The sequence below is a fragment of the Delphinus delphis genome, chromosome 1 (genome assembly GCF_949987515.2).
Source record: "Delphinus delphis chromosome 1, mDelDel1.2, whole genome shotgun sequence".
NCBI lineage: Eukaryota > Metazoa > Chordata > Mammalia > Artiodactyla > Delphinidae > Delphinus > Delphinus delphis.
This window is the reverse complement of record NC_082683.1, coordinates 75,873,971-75,891,899: the sequence shown is the minus strand read 5'-3', so window position 1 is coordinate 75,891,899 and position 17,929 is coordinate 75,873,971. Positions and strand designations below refer to the sequence as shown.

The 17,929-nt window shown below is 39.1% G+C and overlaps 2 protein-coding genes across 5 annotated transcripts in view; one reads left to right on the top strand and one right to left on the bottom strand.

The window, feature by feature from the left end:
- HS2ST1 (heparan sulfate 2-O-sulfotransferase 1) overlaps positions 1-10,974 on the bottom strand; it is a 187,250-nt gene extending 176,276 nt beyond the window's left edge. For all 4 annotated transcript variants that reach the window (XM_060024917.1, XM_060024927.1, XM_069541202.1 and 1 more), the window contains exon 1: positions 10,729-10,974. In XM_060024917.1, the coding sequence (XP_059880900.1) occupies positions 10,729-10,852 (124 nt within the window). In that variant the 5' untranslated portion in view covers positions 10,853-10,974. The remainder of the gene's footprint in view (positions 1-10,728) is intronic.
- A 531-nt stretch (positions 10,975-11,505) lies between these two features.
- The window catches only part of SELENOF (selenoprotein F), a 38,677-nt gene continuing 32,253 nt past the window's right edge, over positions 11,506-17,929 (top strand). Inside the window, exons 1-2 of the mRNA XM_060024904.1 lie at positions 11,506-11,640; positions 11,729-11,886. Coding sequence (XP_059880887.1) covers positions 11,803-11,886 — 84 coding nt within the window. The 5' untranslated portion in view covers positions 11,506-11,640; positions 11,729-11,802. The remainder of the gene's footprint in view (positions 11,641-11,728; positions 11,887-17,929) is intronic.

The window sequence follows — 17,929 nt, the reverse complement described above, 5'->3', positions numbered from 1 at the left end:
GTACAAATCACTTATTTTTAGCTATGTCACAAACTTAGGAATAAAGAATAGAAACATGTAAGGTGATATGTGATAAGGTGACAATGGATGATTCCTAAATTCTACTGGAATTTAGCAAAATGGGCATTTCTTTCCCTCTAAATCCAGTTTTAAATTCTTATATAAGTACCAAATCAATTTGCAATTTTTCAAATCACTATCTCCCAAAAGGAAAATCCAACAATTTCAATTAAAAATGGTTGTCCCTGACACTTTATAGTACCCATAGGGATTCAGTACAACATAACTATCTTTAGCAAGAATTATATCATGCAAAGTTGAAGATCTGGTAACTATAATAAAATTGTTCACCTTAAGGTAAACTAGGTACGCTTTCTGTTGATGCAACATAATGATCACAACTACTACTGGTACCAAAATCCCTTATGATTTCCTTCTCTACTACTTTGCTTGCAACAGGGGTATTACAAAAGGAATACAGGAAAGAAAAGGACTATGCATCCACCCATCCCAGCAAGGATGTGATCGATTAGCTCAAGAACCATACTGACAGGAAAAGCAGAAACCTCTTCTAGAGCCAGAGACTTCATTGCCCAGTTTGAAAGAGCCTTCACTTGGCTCAGCTGCATCTAAAGGGATGAAATAAGAACTGGTTTCTTGAAGTTAGAGTAAAATTGGTAACAGGCAAAAGAATTAACTAAAGTCCTCTTGAAGCTTCAATGGGGAAGGAAGGAGATACGGCTATTGTGGGTAAGACTTGCCTCTAGCTTTGAGTAAACAATTTACTAAGGGCCTGTGTGCAACACCATGCTAGAAATTATATGGAAACAGAGAAGGATAAAACATTATTTTGCCCCTAAGTTTATAATATTAGTTTTAGTTGTCAATCGTAATTCAAATTATCCAACTTCTCTACTTTCCCCTAAGTCAACCTAGGGACACACAATCAAAGATAACTAGGCCACCTGGCTTCCATTTCCAGCCAAGATGGAGCAACAGGGGATTTATCCTCCCACCTGAAACGACTAAAAAAGAACAGATAAAATATGTAACAACAGTTTTCAGGCACTGAACTTTAGACAGGAAATCAGTACAGGATGGTGATCCTTAAGAGAGAGAAAAGAAATGAGGTGAGTCATATGACTGTTTTAAGATAGTTTCCAGGCTACAGCACAGAGAAGGGGAACTCAGAGCCCAACAGTCTCCCTAACTTAAGGAGCCAGAATTGGGAGTTCAGGGAGGCCAAGGTAGCTGGAGTTTGCTGGGCAGAGTAATAAAGAAGACAAAGCTGCAAAAAGAGAATTTTCAGCACAGTACCAATCAGTGCATATGAGTGAAGAAACGGACACTGCAAGAGATACAAGTTCGATCCCTGGTCCCGGAAGGGGCAGGTGGAAAACTTTCTGGGATTCACTCAACCACCATTCCCACTAGCCAGGGTGGGGAAACCTTGTAATACACAGGGCCCTGGGTAGAGTACTCTGAAACGAACTGCAAGGGTACTGCCTCAGCAGTGGGGCAAAATTAATCATAGACTAAAGGCTATCCTGATCCCATCTAACAAACTTAAAAGCAAACCTAGAAGGATCCAACTGCTTCAAGGTAAGTTGAATGTGTCCCAAAACAAAGCCTAAGAATATGTTTAGGAATCTGAAAATATTCAGCACCTAAAAGGGTACAATTCATAATGTCTGGCATCAAATTAAAACTTACCAGGCATGTAAAAAAAGCAGGAAAATGTGTTCCATAATAAAGAAAAAAATAAATCAATAGAAAGCAATCCCAAAACGACACAGATAGCAGAATTAGTAGACAAGAACATCAAAAGAGTCATTATAATAACATCCCATTTGTTCAACAAAATAAAGTAAAAGCATGTTAAGGAGAGAAACAGAAGTCTTTTTTTGTTTCTGTTTTTTAAGGTCCAAAATGAACTTCTAGAAATGGAAAAGAAATGCCTAAGATGAAAAATACACTGAATGGAATTAAAAGCAGATTACATACCACAGAAGAAAGCATTGGTGAATTGAAGGCACAGCAGTAAAAAACTATTTAAAACAATACAAAAAGAAAAAAGACTGGGAAAAATCAGTAAAACATCACTGAACTGTTATGACAGCTAATGTAGCCTATATACGTGTGATCTGAGTTCCTGAAGAAGAGAAAAGGTACATAAAAACTATATGAAGTAATAATGTTCAAAGCTTTCCAAATTTAATGAAAACTATAAACCCACAAATCCAAGAAGCTCAACAAACCCCAGGCACAAAAAAGTGAAGAAACTACAGCAAGGCTCATTATAATTACTTAAAACTAGTGAAAATCTTAAAGGCGGTCAAAGGGAAAAAAGGCATTATGTACAGCTTAACAAAGGTAAGAACAATGGCAGTCTTCTCATCTCATAGTGCAGGCCAAAAGACAAGGGAGCAACATCTTTAAAGTACTGAAAGAAAAAATGTCAACCTAGAATTCTATACCCAACAAAAATTTCTTACAAACAGTAAGACAAAGACTTTCTTAGACATACAAAAGTGAAAATAATTCATCACCAAGTAGATTTTCAGTACAAGTAATTTTAAAAGATATCCTTGAGGATGACGGAAAGGAGTACCAGATGGAAATCTGCATCTCCACAAAGAAATGAAAAGCATTGGGAATGATACATGTATGAGTAAATATAAAATACTATAAAATTTGTTTAATCTTTTTAAAAGATAACTGATTGCTTGAAACAAAAATAACAATGTATCACAGGACTTATATGTACAAGTAAAATATATAACAATAGTGAAAAACCGGAAGAGAGAAAATGGAAGTACAATGACTAAGGTTCTTATACTATACCTTAAGTAGTATAATGTATACCATAAACTCTTAAGCAACCATTAAAAAAACACAACAAACAGCACTGCTAATAGGTCATCAAATGAGATGAAATAGAATCAAAATCCTCAGTTAATTCTATAGAAGGCAGAAAAACAGAAAAAGGGGAACAGATGGAACAAAACGAAAACAAACAGTAAGTCAGACTCAAACCACATCAATAATTATATTAAAAGTAAATGCTCTAAACACCCTCATTTATAAGAGAGATTGTGAAATTGGATACAAGCCCCAACTACTTGCTGCCTACAAGAAATCCACTTTAAATAGATTAATACTAAAAGAATGGGAAAGATACACCACGCTAACACTAATCAAAACTGAAGTGACTATATTAATAACAGACCAGGTAGGTTTCAAGCAAAGAACATTACCAAGGACAAACACCTTCATCTCATAATGAAAAAGGGGTTAATTAATCAAGAAGACATGACAGCCCTACACATTCATACAGCTAATCACAGTATTTCAAAAAAACATGAAGCAAAAAGTAACAGAACTCTAAAGAGAAATAGACAAACCCACAATCATAACCAGAGACTTCAAAACCCCTCTCTCTATAACTGATGGAACAAGTAGGTAGAAAGAAAATCAAGGATACAGAAGACTGGAACAACTCGACCTGACAGTTACAGCATACTCTACCCTGTAACAACAGAATATACATTTTTCATGTTCACACAGAACATTAATCAAGACAGTTTATATTCTGAGTCACAAAACAAGTCTAAATAAATTTTAAGATTTATTCAAAAGGATTCAAAAAGTTCAAATGTATGCCCCCACCTTCCATAGGACACAGCTGCAACTAAGTCATTGCCAGCTAAAAAACCCATTTCCGGGCTTCCCTGCACAGTGGTTGAGAGTCCGCCTGCCGATGCAGGGGACACGGGTTCATGCCCTGGTCTGGGAAGATCCCACATGCCGCGGAGCGGCTGGGCCCGTGAGCCATGGCCGATGAGCCTGCACATCTGGAGCCTGTGCTCTGCAATGGGAGAGGCCACAACAGTGAGAGGCCCGCGTACCGCAAAAAAAAAAAATTTTTAAATAAAATAAAAAATAAAAAACCCATTTCCCAGCCTCCCCCCTTGCATATATTGATAGATGGTAACTAGTCCTCATCAAGAGACTGAGGGTAAAAGAAGTCAAAGAAGTTGAGAAAGGGGTACACACCTCCTCACCCTTCTCTTGCTTCTTCCCCAGGCTGACAGCAGAGAGCTCCAAAGCCAGAGGGGATGGCATAACTACATGACAGAAAGTACCCAAGATGCTGAATAACTCGTGAAGAGGAAAACCATCCACCAAAATGATCACCTAAAACATCATGGGGAAAAAAAGGGTCATTTGTTGTGTTAGCCAATAAAATTGTGCACTTTGTTTTAAAAGCAGCTAGCATTACTCTAATTCTTAAGGAAGCTTCTAAAGAGTTTTATGCAGAGGAGTGACATGATTTTTTTACATCTTAAAAGGACCACCCGAACTGTCATATTAAGAACAGTCTGTAGGGAGGCAAGTGTGGAATCAAACAGACTAGACATGGCAGTAATCCAGGGAAGAGATGATGGTATCTTGAATTAGGGTGGTAAGAGTAGAAGTGTTGAGTAGTAGTCATATTCTAGGAATATTCTGAAGATAAAGCTAACAAGATATTTCTAACAGACTAGATGCAGAGCATGAGAAAAAGGAAAGTAAAACCCTAGCAAATGGAAGGATAGAGCTGTTATCAACTGAGATAAAGGTCAGAGATAAAATGAGTTTGAGGGGTGGAGGTGTTGAGGCAGTGTACAGAGATATCAGAAGGTTTGTTTTGGCCATACTGAGTTTGAGAAGTCTATTAATTACTCAAAGAAAATTTCAAGTAGGCAGCTCAGTTACATGAATCTACATGAATCTAATGTTTAGGAAATAGGTCTCAATTAGAAATACATATTTAGAAGTTGTCAGCACATAAGTCACCAACTAAGGAAGAGTAAATAGAGAAGAGTTCCAAGGACTGAGCCCTGGGGTATTCTTATGTTAAGGGGTTGAAGAGGAAAAAAAAGAATCTTACACAGGAGATAGAGAAATGACTAGTGATGGGGGAAGAAAACCAAGAGTATGATATATTGGAAACCAAGTAAAGAAGGTCTACCAAAAAGGAGGAAGTGATCAACTGTGTCAAGTTCTGCTGATTGGTCAAGTTAAGACGAAGACCAAAAATTGACCGTAGGATTTAGGGAAGTTACTGGTGATTGTGGTAATCAACAACAGTGAGAATAGACAATTTTTTAAAGTTTTACTGCTAAAGGAAGCTGAAATATGAGACAGAGGTTGGCTGAGAAAGAGGAGTTGAGAAAAATACCATTTTGTTTCTGGTTGGGAGAAATAATAGCATGTTCACATGCTAATGAGAAGAATCCAGCAGAAAGGGAGGAAATGATAACTACAGGAGAATGAGGGAAAACTTCTGGAACCACGTCTCTAAGTAGGTGAGGAACAGAATCAGGTGCACAAGTGGTCCAACAGGCAGTTAATCTATAATTAACAGGCAGAAAGGCAAAATACAGAAACGCAGCTACTAGTAGGTGGGCAGATAATTATAAATAATTAGGCTACAGTGAACCATTGATTATAAAGTCCATCTATAAGTACACCCTTCAAAAGTGGTCATTTTGGAGAGCAGTGTTTGAATATTCATTACTATTTCAATTTCACTAAGTGCCAAAATCTCTTAGAACGCTTAACAGAGTGGTAGAGAGATATCCTAGGATTACTTTAATTGAGATCAACTGTAGCAGTTGACTACTCCATGGCACTAGATAACCTATCTAGGACTCATAAGTGAGACACCAATTAGCAATTCTAGAATAACTGCATTCCAATTAAACCATAAGTCCTCTAAACAGTAACTACTGTAAGGTTTGCAAACAATTTCATAAGTAGAGAAATCTATCATTCTTGGGAACATTTTACAGGTATGTATGGTTTCAGGCACTTGTAAAAACTACCAAATTCCAAACAGCAGTCTCAACCTTGGCCCTGGAGTTAGTTCATTAATTTAGGAGGGTTTTAAGAACATAGGGATTAACATAATTTTGACCAATGAAGATGCCTACATATCCATTCTGAGTTACTGTCCTCATTTAAAACATTATGTCCTAATGCATTCATAAATTTATTTAGTTGTGTTATAAGCATATGAACAACAAATACTATTTTAAATGCTTAGGCCGTATAGAAAATAAAGTTATCAGGCACATAATTCTTACATTTATATAACAAAGGTTTCATTGACTGTTCCACCAGTCAGCATTAGCAACAGTGTTCTCAAGATTCAGAAAGAACTACTTTGTAAAAGCAACAAATTCTGACATGCAGAGTTCTAAATAACAGCTAAGCAACTAAGTAGTAGCCTAAGTGACAGTGTTCATTTTGACTCCACGTTATAGACTGTACCTCATTAGAAAAATTAAGTTTGTATACATTTTAACAAAGATTTTTCAGTATAACATCCCAGAGAAATTGTTCATAACTAATGTGCTCGTATCCTAAATTTAACTCACAAGTTGCATGTTGTAGTATGTTAATATTAAAAACAAAAAATGCACTTACTCCATTAAATATAAACCATCTACTACAAATCAGTGATTCTTACCATTAAGGAGACTGCATACTCCTTTGCAAATCTGATGAAAGCTATGTATATAATTTCAGGGAATTCATGGATGCCTTGAAGCCTATATATGGGTCCCTAAGATCTAAAGAATCTCTGATTAGTGGAAAAAAATGGAGTCCAAAATTAATCCAAGAACATATGAAAACGTAATATACGACTAAAAGAAGAATTGTAACATACAGTGGGGAAAAAAGATAAATTATTAATATAATATTTGCCATAAGTGGCCATTCACTGAGAGAAATTACAATAAACATATGACTGCTTTAAAGAGCTAAATATAAAAAATAAAAGTTATAAAATACTAACAAAAAATAGAGAATGAACATAATCTTGGTTGGGGGAAGTCTTCTCAAGCAATGTAAGGCACCTACTTGCCTAAATTCATAGATTTGACTGCATAAATTTTTTAACTTCTGTATAAGCAAAATATACCATAAAATCAAGGGACAAACGACAGACCTGGAGAAAAACAGACACAAGACATAAAACATATAAAAGATTAATACTTCTAATATATTTTTAAAACCCTAAAAATCGGTAAGAAACTACTACCCAACACACAAATGAAAATGAACAAGTAAATGTTCAACCTAATTAGAAGTTGAGGAAATGTAAACCAATGCAACAACATACCATTTCACAGCTTCAGAGTGGCAAAAATTTAAAGCTGACAGCATCCCATCCAGGGCTTGTTATGTGTTGACAGTGCAGATTATTGTAACCCTTGGGAAATAAATTTTTTGGAAAGTAACAGATTTTAAGATCTGTTAAATTATAAAATACATACATCTTTTGTCCCAGTAATCCCTTAACAGGAGAATTTATCCTACTGAAAACAGTACCAACAAATAAGGAGTTAAATAAACTTATATAAGGATGTTTCTTGTAACATTGTTTATAATACCAAGAAAGAAAATGGTAAAAAAAAATTTTTTTAAGTGGTGGGGGGAGAGATAAACTGAATGTTCATTATTGGCATAATGGCTGGAGAATTTATGATTCGTGCATACTATGGAATATTATACAGCTATTAGAATGAGTAAGTCAAATTTATATTTATTGACCTGGAAAGATATTCTATGATATTAAATGAAAAAAGCAAGATGCAAAGTAACGTGTATACTGCCATCCAATATTCGATGAAAAAAAAAGATAAAAGAAAACTCTATTATGTGACATTGGTTTTTAGGAATTCCTGTTTATATACTTAATGTCCCAAGTGGTCAATGAATACACCTAAGTTTTGAATACAACTATCGCTCTATTAGAGATCTCACTATCAAAATATTCTGAAACCAAGGTGCATACAAAGCATTATCAGAAAATGCAATCCTTTGGAATCTTCTATAACAGAAAAGATAAACAATGAAAACTTTTAAGAGCAAAATGTTTAACTTTTTCTTTTTCTTTAAGCCATAAATGCAAAGTTTAATAAATTTGACTACACTATAAGTCAAAATTCTGTGACAGATGACACCACAAAAGTTTCTGAAAAGTGATAAATGTGTGTTTAAGTTTTTCTGGTGCCAAAACAAAAATGCTTTTAATGTTGTGATTTTACCACTTACAGAAAACCACCACAGAGTTTTTTTGTCCCCTGTAGCAGAAATAAGCTATTTCAGTCCTTTCATTGGGTAATATAATTATGTTCGTTACACGGGTATAAACAAGCAACATACATTACACTAAACTAATTCCTTTGTGTCAGAAATTGAATTTTCTAAGAATGACATTCATTCTTAGAAATAAATGCAATTAAACGTTGGTATTACAGTTTAAAAATTCTATTCAAACTGCTACATCTTAGTGTAATGTCAATATAAAGTCCCAAGCAGCCTGGTATAATTAAAGAGGAACTTGATGTGGAATCAGACATACCTGGGTTCCAGTCCTGGCTCTGCCACTTACTAGCTATGTGGTCAAGTTATATAACCTTTGAACCTGTTCCCGCATCTGTAAAAATGGCTTTCTATGGTGTTCTTGGAAGATTAAATAAGAATATCAAATATGAAAGTGTCTAGTACAGAGTCTGATTGTCAAAATATGCCTCCTTCTGTGTTCCTTTCCTAAGGAAGATTACTAACTGACAACATCTGTTTTAGTATTGCCTGTTTCATAAGACTTTTTTTTTAATCAAGACTGCTGATACGAAGTTATATATTTTATTTGCCATAATTTTGAATCTCCATTATTAGCTCCTTCTAGTGTTTTGTATCTGAGGCTCCTTTTCGAGAATTATTTAGTTTAATCCATATTTACTATTTCTAATGGAATATAAAGGTTCCTTTCCTGTAAAAAATCATGAAAAAACACTACTACCTGTGGCTTTCTACATCCTCAGATAACTCTTTCTAAAATCATTAAGGTTGTGCCTACAGAAAACACTTTCAAGCATTATGGAAAAAAAATGTTAGGCAACAAAGGAAAATTAAAATTTGAATTATCCCAACCTATTGTAATGTGTCTAAGAAATTCAAAGAGCAACACAACGAAGAATTAATACAAATTTTAATTTAATATAACTTTCAACTTTAAGAGGAGTCATTTTTTTCTCTGTAAAGCTGGATCATTAATCAGGCCACAATATGACGCTCAAAGCTGCTAAATAGATACAAACACAAAGAGTATATTGGCCAACCTTCAATATTTAAAGTGAATATTTTTCCATCATACAAGACTCATATTAATAAAATCATAGTAAATAAATTTGATATCTGTTCGAAACTGTACAGGGCAAGTTCTACCCTAGAGTTGAGGAGTGGAATTATTCCTAGCTCCTCCTCAAATTTATTTGCACTTCAGCTAGATTTATTTGATGCTCTTTGATACACTGCTCTTTAAAATGTCTCCAAGGCTTTTCGCAAAGTCTATCAAAACTGCAAATAGTCAGCTACTGTTTGTAATATTTCAATTATTTTCTGATACATTTTTCCTAAATATTAATCATCACCCACAGCAGCATCTCTTACTTCTTAGTCTAAATTACAGTGCTGCTGGTATTTTATTATTTGCATTTTGAAAAGTATTTTAAATGATTTTGAGGTGAAAGTGTACGCATAAAAATACTTCACATTACTTTTCCACATTCAAATTACAGCCTCCTGAGCTGATTTTTCAGTGCCATGTACGTTTTTAAATCAAAATGTACTGCTGACATTCTTTTAATATTCCCTCCCCACCCCGAGCTCTTCCCAAACGCCGAAGTTCCCTACTAATCTGAAAGTACCTATTATCTGTGCATTCTTCGGGTCTTTCACAACATCACACTCCAACTTTTTGTACTTCAGACCTCTTCCGTAATTAAAGTAAGCACTGTTAACTCTTTAAGGTACTTAACCTATGGTAAACTTTTTGCACTCCTCCTTTCATAAACTTAAATCTCACTAAAGCAATTCCCCTTCAACCTTTCCTCCTAAATTCACTACACCAACATCGCCGCGAAGTAACGTACACACACATCCCTATTCTTAAGCTCAAAATATGGCAGTTTAGCGCCGCTAAAAAAGAATTTAAATGCTTGGATGCCTCGTTTCAGTACCTCACGGAAGCTTTATAGTTGCTTTCCTGTCCTACCTGGGGACAGCCTATTTCTCTCGTCAGTTGTGCGGTCCCTTGCTGCCCCCAGCACAAGAGTGCAACTCACTACAGTGTATTTCTTTTACTCACCGTCATTCCAGCATCTCCCTCCATTTCTGCGCATCTATCCCTTCGCGAACCTCCCCATCCCCAAAAGATTCCGTAACCAGGTGCCCACATCTCAAATTAGAATACCCCTCGCCTGACACTGCCGAGGCTTTCTGTACGACTTCTAAGAGAACACGTAAGCCTGAGCGTTTCTGTCTCCTCCAACAGTCAGTACCCGCTCCCCAATGAGTTCGCTCTTATCTTGCTCTTGATCCCCATGGAATGCCTACTTCAGGGTAACCCTTTGGCTCCGGGAAGCCCAACCTTGCAACCTCTGCCCCGTGACCTCGCGAGCCCAGCATACCACCCAAGCTTAATTCACACCATTCTTGGAGCTTGTGTTCTCGATGCCCCTAGTCCCATCTCTCTTTGCAACCTCTTTCAGCCTCCTGCCGAGGAGCCAGATCTCAGGTTAGACAAACGCCCACTTGCTCGGGTAGCACTGCCTCCCTGGCCCGGCCGCTTCCACACACCACTCAGCCCAGAGTGGCACGGCTCCTCACCTAGCTTCGACCGGGACTCCTCCAGTTTCTGGATCTGGTTCTCCAAGAAGAGCATTGCCACTGCGAAGGCCACCACCGCCAGCAGCTGCAACTTGGGCGGCATCATAATCCTGAGGAGCCCCATGAAACCCGCTGCTCGGGATCAAGACATACCGCGGGGGGCGGGGATCGGGGCCTCGGAGGCAAAGGAGACGCCGGGAGGAGCCCACCAAGCCGGGAGAAAGGCAAGGAGAGCGCGACAGCGAGAGAAGCACCGCAGCGACCCCCCCCCCCTTCTCGCCTCCCCAGTCCCCCGCCCCCAGGCGCCAACACCAACGCCGCCGGTGTCCGCTTCTCCTCGGCCGACTCCACGGCCGCCCCTCCAAAAGCCCGCGCAGCAAACACAGCGCGAAGCGGCTGCCGGGCTCTCGCTTCCCTCTACCGCCTCAGTCCCCGAGCCCCGCGCCCGCCTGCCTGCCTCCCTCTCTTCCTTCCTTCCCTCCCTCCTTTGCTCGCAGCCGCGCGCTCCTACGTTGCGGCTGCGGCTGCGCCGCCCTCGACCCCGCCCCCTTCCCATCCCCCTCGGCCACCACGCGCACGCATCCACGTACGCTGCTCAGCAACCAGAGGCTCCGCCCACTGCTCCCGTTCACTTGTGCTTATTGGACCGAAGAACCCCAAGGCTTAGCTCTTGGCCCGTGTCATGGTTGGTTTCCTTTGCCTAAGGTGTCAACCAAAGCGGCATTCGATTGGGTAAACTTGGAGAAGGAGGCAGGCCGAAACTGGCGAAGGCGGGGCTTCTTGGCTGCTTGAGGAAATGTCGTGAATGAAAGGAAAGAGCCCGGAGAAGCACAGATTTGGGGAGTCTAGGAAAATGCCTGATATGGTTTATCGAAAGGACCCAGCGACTTCATATTTACATCAAATGTAAAGGTATTTATTCATCTTTAAGCTTTTATATGCCCTTAGTTAACACCCGTCCCTGCAGAATAAGAGACTTGATGTTAACCGCCTTTAGCAGCCTGTTTTGGATTAGGCTCTGGAGTAGACGCCCCGAGCAGAGGGGTCCTCGGGGCAGCCGGAGACCTACGGAAGATGGCACCTATGGCGGCCGGGCTGGATGGGTGCCTTTTGCCGGCTTTTGGGCTGCGGCTGCTGCTGGCGACTGTGCTTCAAACGGTGAGTGGAGGTCACGTCCGCTGCAGCCCCAGGGCGAGTGGGAGGGATTGCGCCGAGGAAAACTGAACATTCGGTCCCGTTTGGGAGCCACAGTTGAAAAGGGTGGGAGGATAGGGCTTCCTCAGCGACTGCTGCGGCCAGAGTGCGACGTGGCTTAATACCTCGTTTGATACTTATCTTTCCCCGTTCCGGGTTTCTAGCGGTTTTTTCTCCTGACTTTAGACTATCTTGAGTACAATTTGTAAGACACACCGTGAACGGAAAAAAAGGCACTAAGTTTTGCACAAGAATGAAGATTGTTTTTAAATTGGCAGAAATGCAAGGAACTATCGTTCCTTATGGCAAGGCTCCCAAATCTTAAAGCCCTGAGGTCTTTGGTCCAGGGTACACTTCCTTTTTACTTCTTTCTGTCAGTTGTTTGTGGTCTCTGTACGTCACTTTTAGACAGCCTTTAACCTCTGTTCTGTGGAATTCATATGCTGCTGGGTACACTTCAGTGCCATTTGTGATTTTAAACAACATTGTTGCAATAAAAGAAGCTATTCCATACTAAAGCATAATTTATTTTTGACATTGATTTTCTAAAATGATAGCTTTCATCTCGTTTAAAATCGGACGGTGTTTAACCAGGTTTTTTTTATTTCGTTTTTATCCATTAACAGAACAGATGCGTTCTTTATCTTTCAATGGGGAAAGGCTAAATTCTACTTATTTTCCTATTCACTCACAAACAACTTACTGTTTGTTAATTTCTCCTTAGAAGTTTTTAGTCCATGTTTATGTGAATAATAAAACTGTTTAATATACACTATGGTTGGAGTTTTTATAAGTGTCTTTTATCAGCCTAATTTTTCAGGAGTTCTCTGTATTGAGCCTGCTGAGAAGTATTCTCCTAGAGACCTGGTTTAATTAATTTATCCAAGGTTTGGAGGAGTGAGGATCTATACCGAAGGCCCCTACAAACACCTGGGCTTTTCTTTCATCAAGGAGTTTAAAGATCCTGCCTGTCCTTTTGTAACCTTGCCTAAAAGGTGGATTCTTTACTTCTCTAATTAGCTTTACAGTACTCCATTATTCAGTCATTTGGTGCCTTAGAAATTACTGGAAGACCCCTTTCTAAACTTCGTACTCAAGAATTTATTGTCAGTCTTAGGTAATTTGAGTTCACCACCTTGAAAAGACAAAAAAGAATAACATTTCAAGTTGCCTTCTCCTGATTTCACTCTCTTTAACTGTTTCATTATCTGTGGCTGTGTAACCACCCCCAAAGCTTAAAATAACGATTTCTTGTAATTCTGTGTGTCTGCTGAGCAGTTCCTCTGTTGATTTCCTCTCGCCTCATTTACGCAGCTGTGCTGAGCCAGTAGGTCAGCTGAACTGAAGGGTACAGGATGGCTTCATTCTTAGTGGTGCTGTCTGTCAGCTAGGTTCCCATCCATGTGACATCTCATTCTCCAGTAGGCCAGACCAACTTCTTTTCGTGGCAGTCTCAGGGCAGCACTCCTACAGAGCAAAAGCTGCAATGCCTCCTAAAGCCTAGCCTCAGAAATCACATACGTCACTTTCACATTGCAGTGTTTGTCAAAGCAAGTCACAAGACCAGCCTGGATTTCAGGGGTGGGGATATGGACTCCATCTCAGCGTGAGAAGAGTGACATAGTCACATTGCAAAGAAGTGTACATACCAAGGTAGGAGGAATTTATTATGCCCATTAAACAGTCTACCAAAGTGACTATCCACAGAATTCAAGCCAGAAACTTGGGTCTCATCTTCAACTCCTGCCTTTTCTTACATACCTCATATCCAGGTAATTACCAAGTCTTGTTGATTTTACTTCCTAAATATCTCTCAGATTCATCCGCTTATTATTAATCCCTTATTTAGGCCATCAACCTCTCTCTCCTTAGAAATAACCGCCTCCTAGTTCGCCCTTTAATTATCAGAATCTAAGCTGTTGTTTTTGCCAGCTTCCCAATTGCCCAAGCTGGAAATTATTCATTTTAAATTCTTTTCCTTTCACTCTCTGACCCCAGTTAGTCATTAAACCCTTAAAAATCTCCAAGCCAGTTCATTTAATTTTACCTCTACAGGTAGTACCTAAATTCAGGCCCCATCTTTGCCTGGGATTGGCACAACAGCTTCTGTAACTGGTCTCCTGATCTCATTTTCCCCCGTTTCCTAATTCAGTCTCTGCAGTGCATCCAAGTCATCTTTCTCAAACTTAGGTCGGTCATTGTTAAAACTCCTCAATGGCTCTCAGTTGCTTTTAAGTTGAAGTCTATCTTCAGTGTGCCTTAACAGGACCTCTTTGACCTAATACTTGTTTGTCTCTCCAGGCTTAATTCCCAGCATTTACCTCTACTGGGAGAGCAAAATGGTAGAGGTGGAAAATTGGGGGTCATTTTAGTACCTCTCACATACCATGTTCTCTCACCAGACCTAAAGTAAGGTGTTTAGATAAAATGCAAGACTTAACTTACATCCCATTTCCAGATTTGCAGTCTTATATACCCTCTCCCTTACATGTTCTGTCGTCATACATAATGCTGTATTACAGATTCACAACTGCACCAAAGCTCTGTGTGTGGTTTGTATCCCTCCATTCCCATGCAGAGTGTAGCCAAAGAGAATACAGGGGCCACTTTTCTTTTATATATTGTTTTATTTTGCCTCACGTGTACATTTAAATCCCTCAGAGGTTTGAAAGGCCTTCTAGTTCATTAGTGTTTGTTCCTTGCTATCAAAGTCATTAAGATATCTGTAGTAGGTTATGTAGAACAGTGATGAACCCCACCCACTCCAACAAATACATAATGACTCTGAAAATATTTAGAAAGGGTGGTCTGAGCAATTCACCTTTTTGTTGAACTGTTTTAACTTCTCTAAAGCTTACTCCTGTCTCTTTCTTCTGTAATGACTAGTGTTTTTAAGAAAAGAAGGCAATAAAATCTTGAAAGTGAAAAGAGAAGTAGAGAGGACTGCTGGAAGAACTCTTAAGAAATTAGAAAAACTGCATTTCACAGTTAGCCTGAGGGGGAAGAAAGGCCAGGTGGAATAAGTAGCTGGCAGTAATAAAAATAAGCCAAAGCTTTGGAACCTGACAAATGAATAAAAAGGGAATGAAGGAAGACTTTCTTGGTGCCCTGAGGTTGAGCTACTGGTATTGGCAGAAGACTTAGCTCCTACTTTGTTAATTCACACCTCTGAGTCCTCAGACTAGACAGGTTGAGCTTTTATTACTGTCTGTGCCTCTGAATAGCTCTAATTAAAAGTTAGTAGCAACACATAGTTATCAATATTCCAATGAGGTGACAACGGGGAGGATATAAAATGATTTAATTAAAAATACATTCTGAGTATGCTTAAGCATTAGAAAAAAATATTTTTGTATGGCCTAAGGGAGCTGTCTTCTAGAGTGTCCCAGAACTAAGTGATACTCAATTCTTCATTTAGCTCATACATATTACTTCTTTCAGAAAGACACTGTAGGGATTTCCCTGGTGGCCCAGTGGTTAAGAATCCACCTGCCAGTGCAGGGGACACAGGTTCAATCCCTGGTCCGGGAAGATCCTACATACCACGGAGCAACTAAGCCCGTGCGCCACAACTGCTGAGCCTGCACTCTAGAGCCCGCGAGCCACAACTACTGAAGCCCATGGGCCTAGAGCCCATGCTCCACCACAAGAGAGTCCACCGCAATGAGAATCCTATGCACTGTGACGAAGAGTAGCCCCCACTCACCACAACTAGAGAAAGCCCGCGTGTAGCAACAAAGACCCAATGCAACCAAAAATAAACAAATTAATTAATTTAAAAAGAAAGGCACTGTACTGAAAGCAGTATAAAATGATTTTATGTGTTATTGATTCTGAGACACCACACCCCATCCCCTACGCCTACCCCCTTTTCTTCACAAGTTAACATCTGGATTGGTCTTATTTCAATGGGTGGCACAAGTGTCAGCATTTTTGTTATTTTTAGTGGTACATACAATAATAGTGTATCATGGATTCTGTGAAAGGTGGTAGTTAATAACTGTGGTTAAGGGTTTTGAGGGCAGGCCAGGATTAGAATCTTGATGCTGCCATCTAATGTTCGTTGTATTGTCTTAAGATAGATTACCTCAACTGTCCTAAGCCTCTGTTTCCTTCTCTATAAAATGAGGATAATACTCCTTTCATAGGGGGATAAGATTAAATAGAATAATGATGTAAAGTGTTTAGCAAAGTATCTGGTACTTTGTAAGGGCTTGCCATAAAGGCTATGTTTCTGGTATTGTTTTCATGGGGTTCGTCTATAAACCCATGTATTTTGTCTCAGATTTGAAATCCGTTCAGAATTATTACATGAGAAACCTATGAGTTTTCTGAGTAAAGACTGGTTAAGAGACAGATAATCATGTGAATGTATAAGTGTAATAAAATGTATAGCTATACCAGGCTTTTGCCTGAAAAGGTGATGTTACATAATAGTTATTACAGCTTCCCAGCCAACAACCCTTATGTTTATAAAGAACTCAGTAATATCAGAAAAATAAATCAGTGACTAATGCAAAGGACTCTCTTAGCCTGTCAATCCTACTTTGAATTGGAGAAGTCATAAACTGTTAAGTGGTTATCCCAATCAGGGTTATCTCACCCAGCCCTTAAAATCTATGTCTTTCTTAGAAGGGTGGCTAATTATTTTAAAATTTAGGAGAATTTCCTGGCGGTCTAGTGGTTAGGACTCCAAGCTTTCACTGCTGAGGGCACAGGTGCAGTCACTGGTCGGGGAACTAAGATCCCACAAGCCACATGGTGTGGCCAAAAATAATAATAAAACAACAATAAAATTTAATATTTGGCCTTACTGTGCGCATTTAAATGCTGTTCATTACTTTCTGATAGTAAAAAGGTGGGTGGGCATAATTTATAATTTTGAACTCTTCTATATTATTTAGAATTTGGTACTTACCTATGAAGTGCTTAAAAATATGTTCTGATGTTCTTAGATTCAACGCCTTAAGTCTGCAAAACCAATGATATAAGAGAAAAATGTAGTTCACTCATGGAACTCAAGATGCATTCTAGGGCTTTCCTGGTGGCGCAGTGGATAAGAATCCGCCTGCCAATGCAGGGGACACGGGTTCGATCCCTGGTCTGGGAAGATCCCACATGCCGCGGAGCAACTAAGCCCGTGCTCCACAACTACTGAGCCTGCGCTCTAGAGCCCGTGAGCCACAACTACTGAAGCCTGCATGCCTAGAGCCTGTACTCCGCAACAAGAGAAGCCACAACAATGAGAAGCCTGTGCACCGCAACAAAGAGTAGCCCCCGCTCACTGCAGCTAGAGAAAGCCGGTGCACAGCAACGAAAACCCAACACAGCCAAAAATTAAAAAAACATAAATAATAAATTTATTTAAAAAAATTTAAAAGATACATTATATCTCCCCTACGCTTATCTCTATCCCATGTCTAATATAATGACTTAAAAATAAGTAGTGTTTTGTAGTTTTTAAGTGTGCTTTCACAGTGGAAGGTGGGAATAATTCTAAAATTTATTAAGTACTCACTGTGTACTGGGCAGGATACAAGATGCTTTCTGTACTTTTTCTCCTTTAATCCCCAAAACTTTGTGAAGTGGTCATTATTCCTATTCAGAAATTAAGAAGTAAGGTTGCTCTGTGCTGATATTTGAATCAAGATGTCATCAGACTCAAATACATGTTTTGCATGTTCATGCTACCTGTCACTAGGTGCTCAGTAAATGCCAGAATAAAACCAAGTATTATGATCCCATGATTATTCATTTGAGATTCTTGATTTGTAAAACATGCTTTGGTAACAATTTCTTATGTTTGTTAAGCAGTTCACAGTTTCAAAGTTATTTCATTTTTATTGCCTGTTTTAGTTACCATGGCTACAAAACAAATCACCCTAAAATTTAGTGGTGTAAAACCATTGTTTATTTTGCTTTCAAATTTCTATGGGTCAGCAATTCAGACAGGGCACAGCAGGATGGCTGTGTGTTCCATGGTGTCTCAGACCTCCGCCTGAGACTG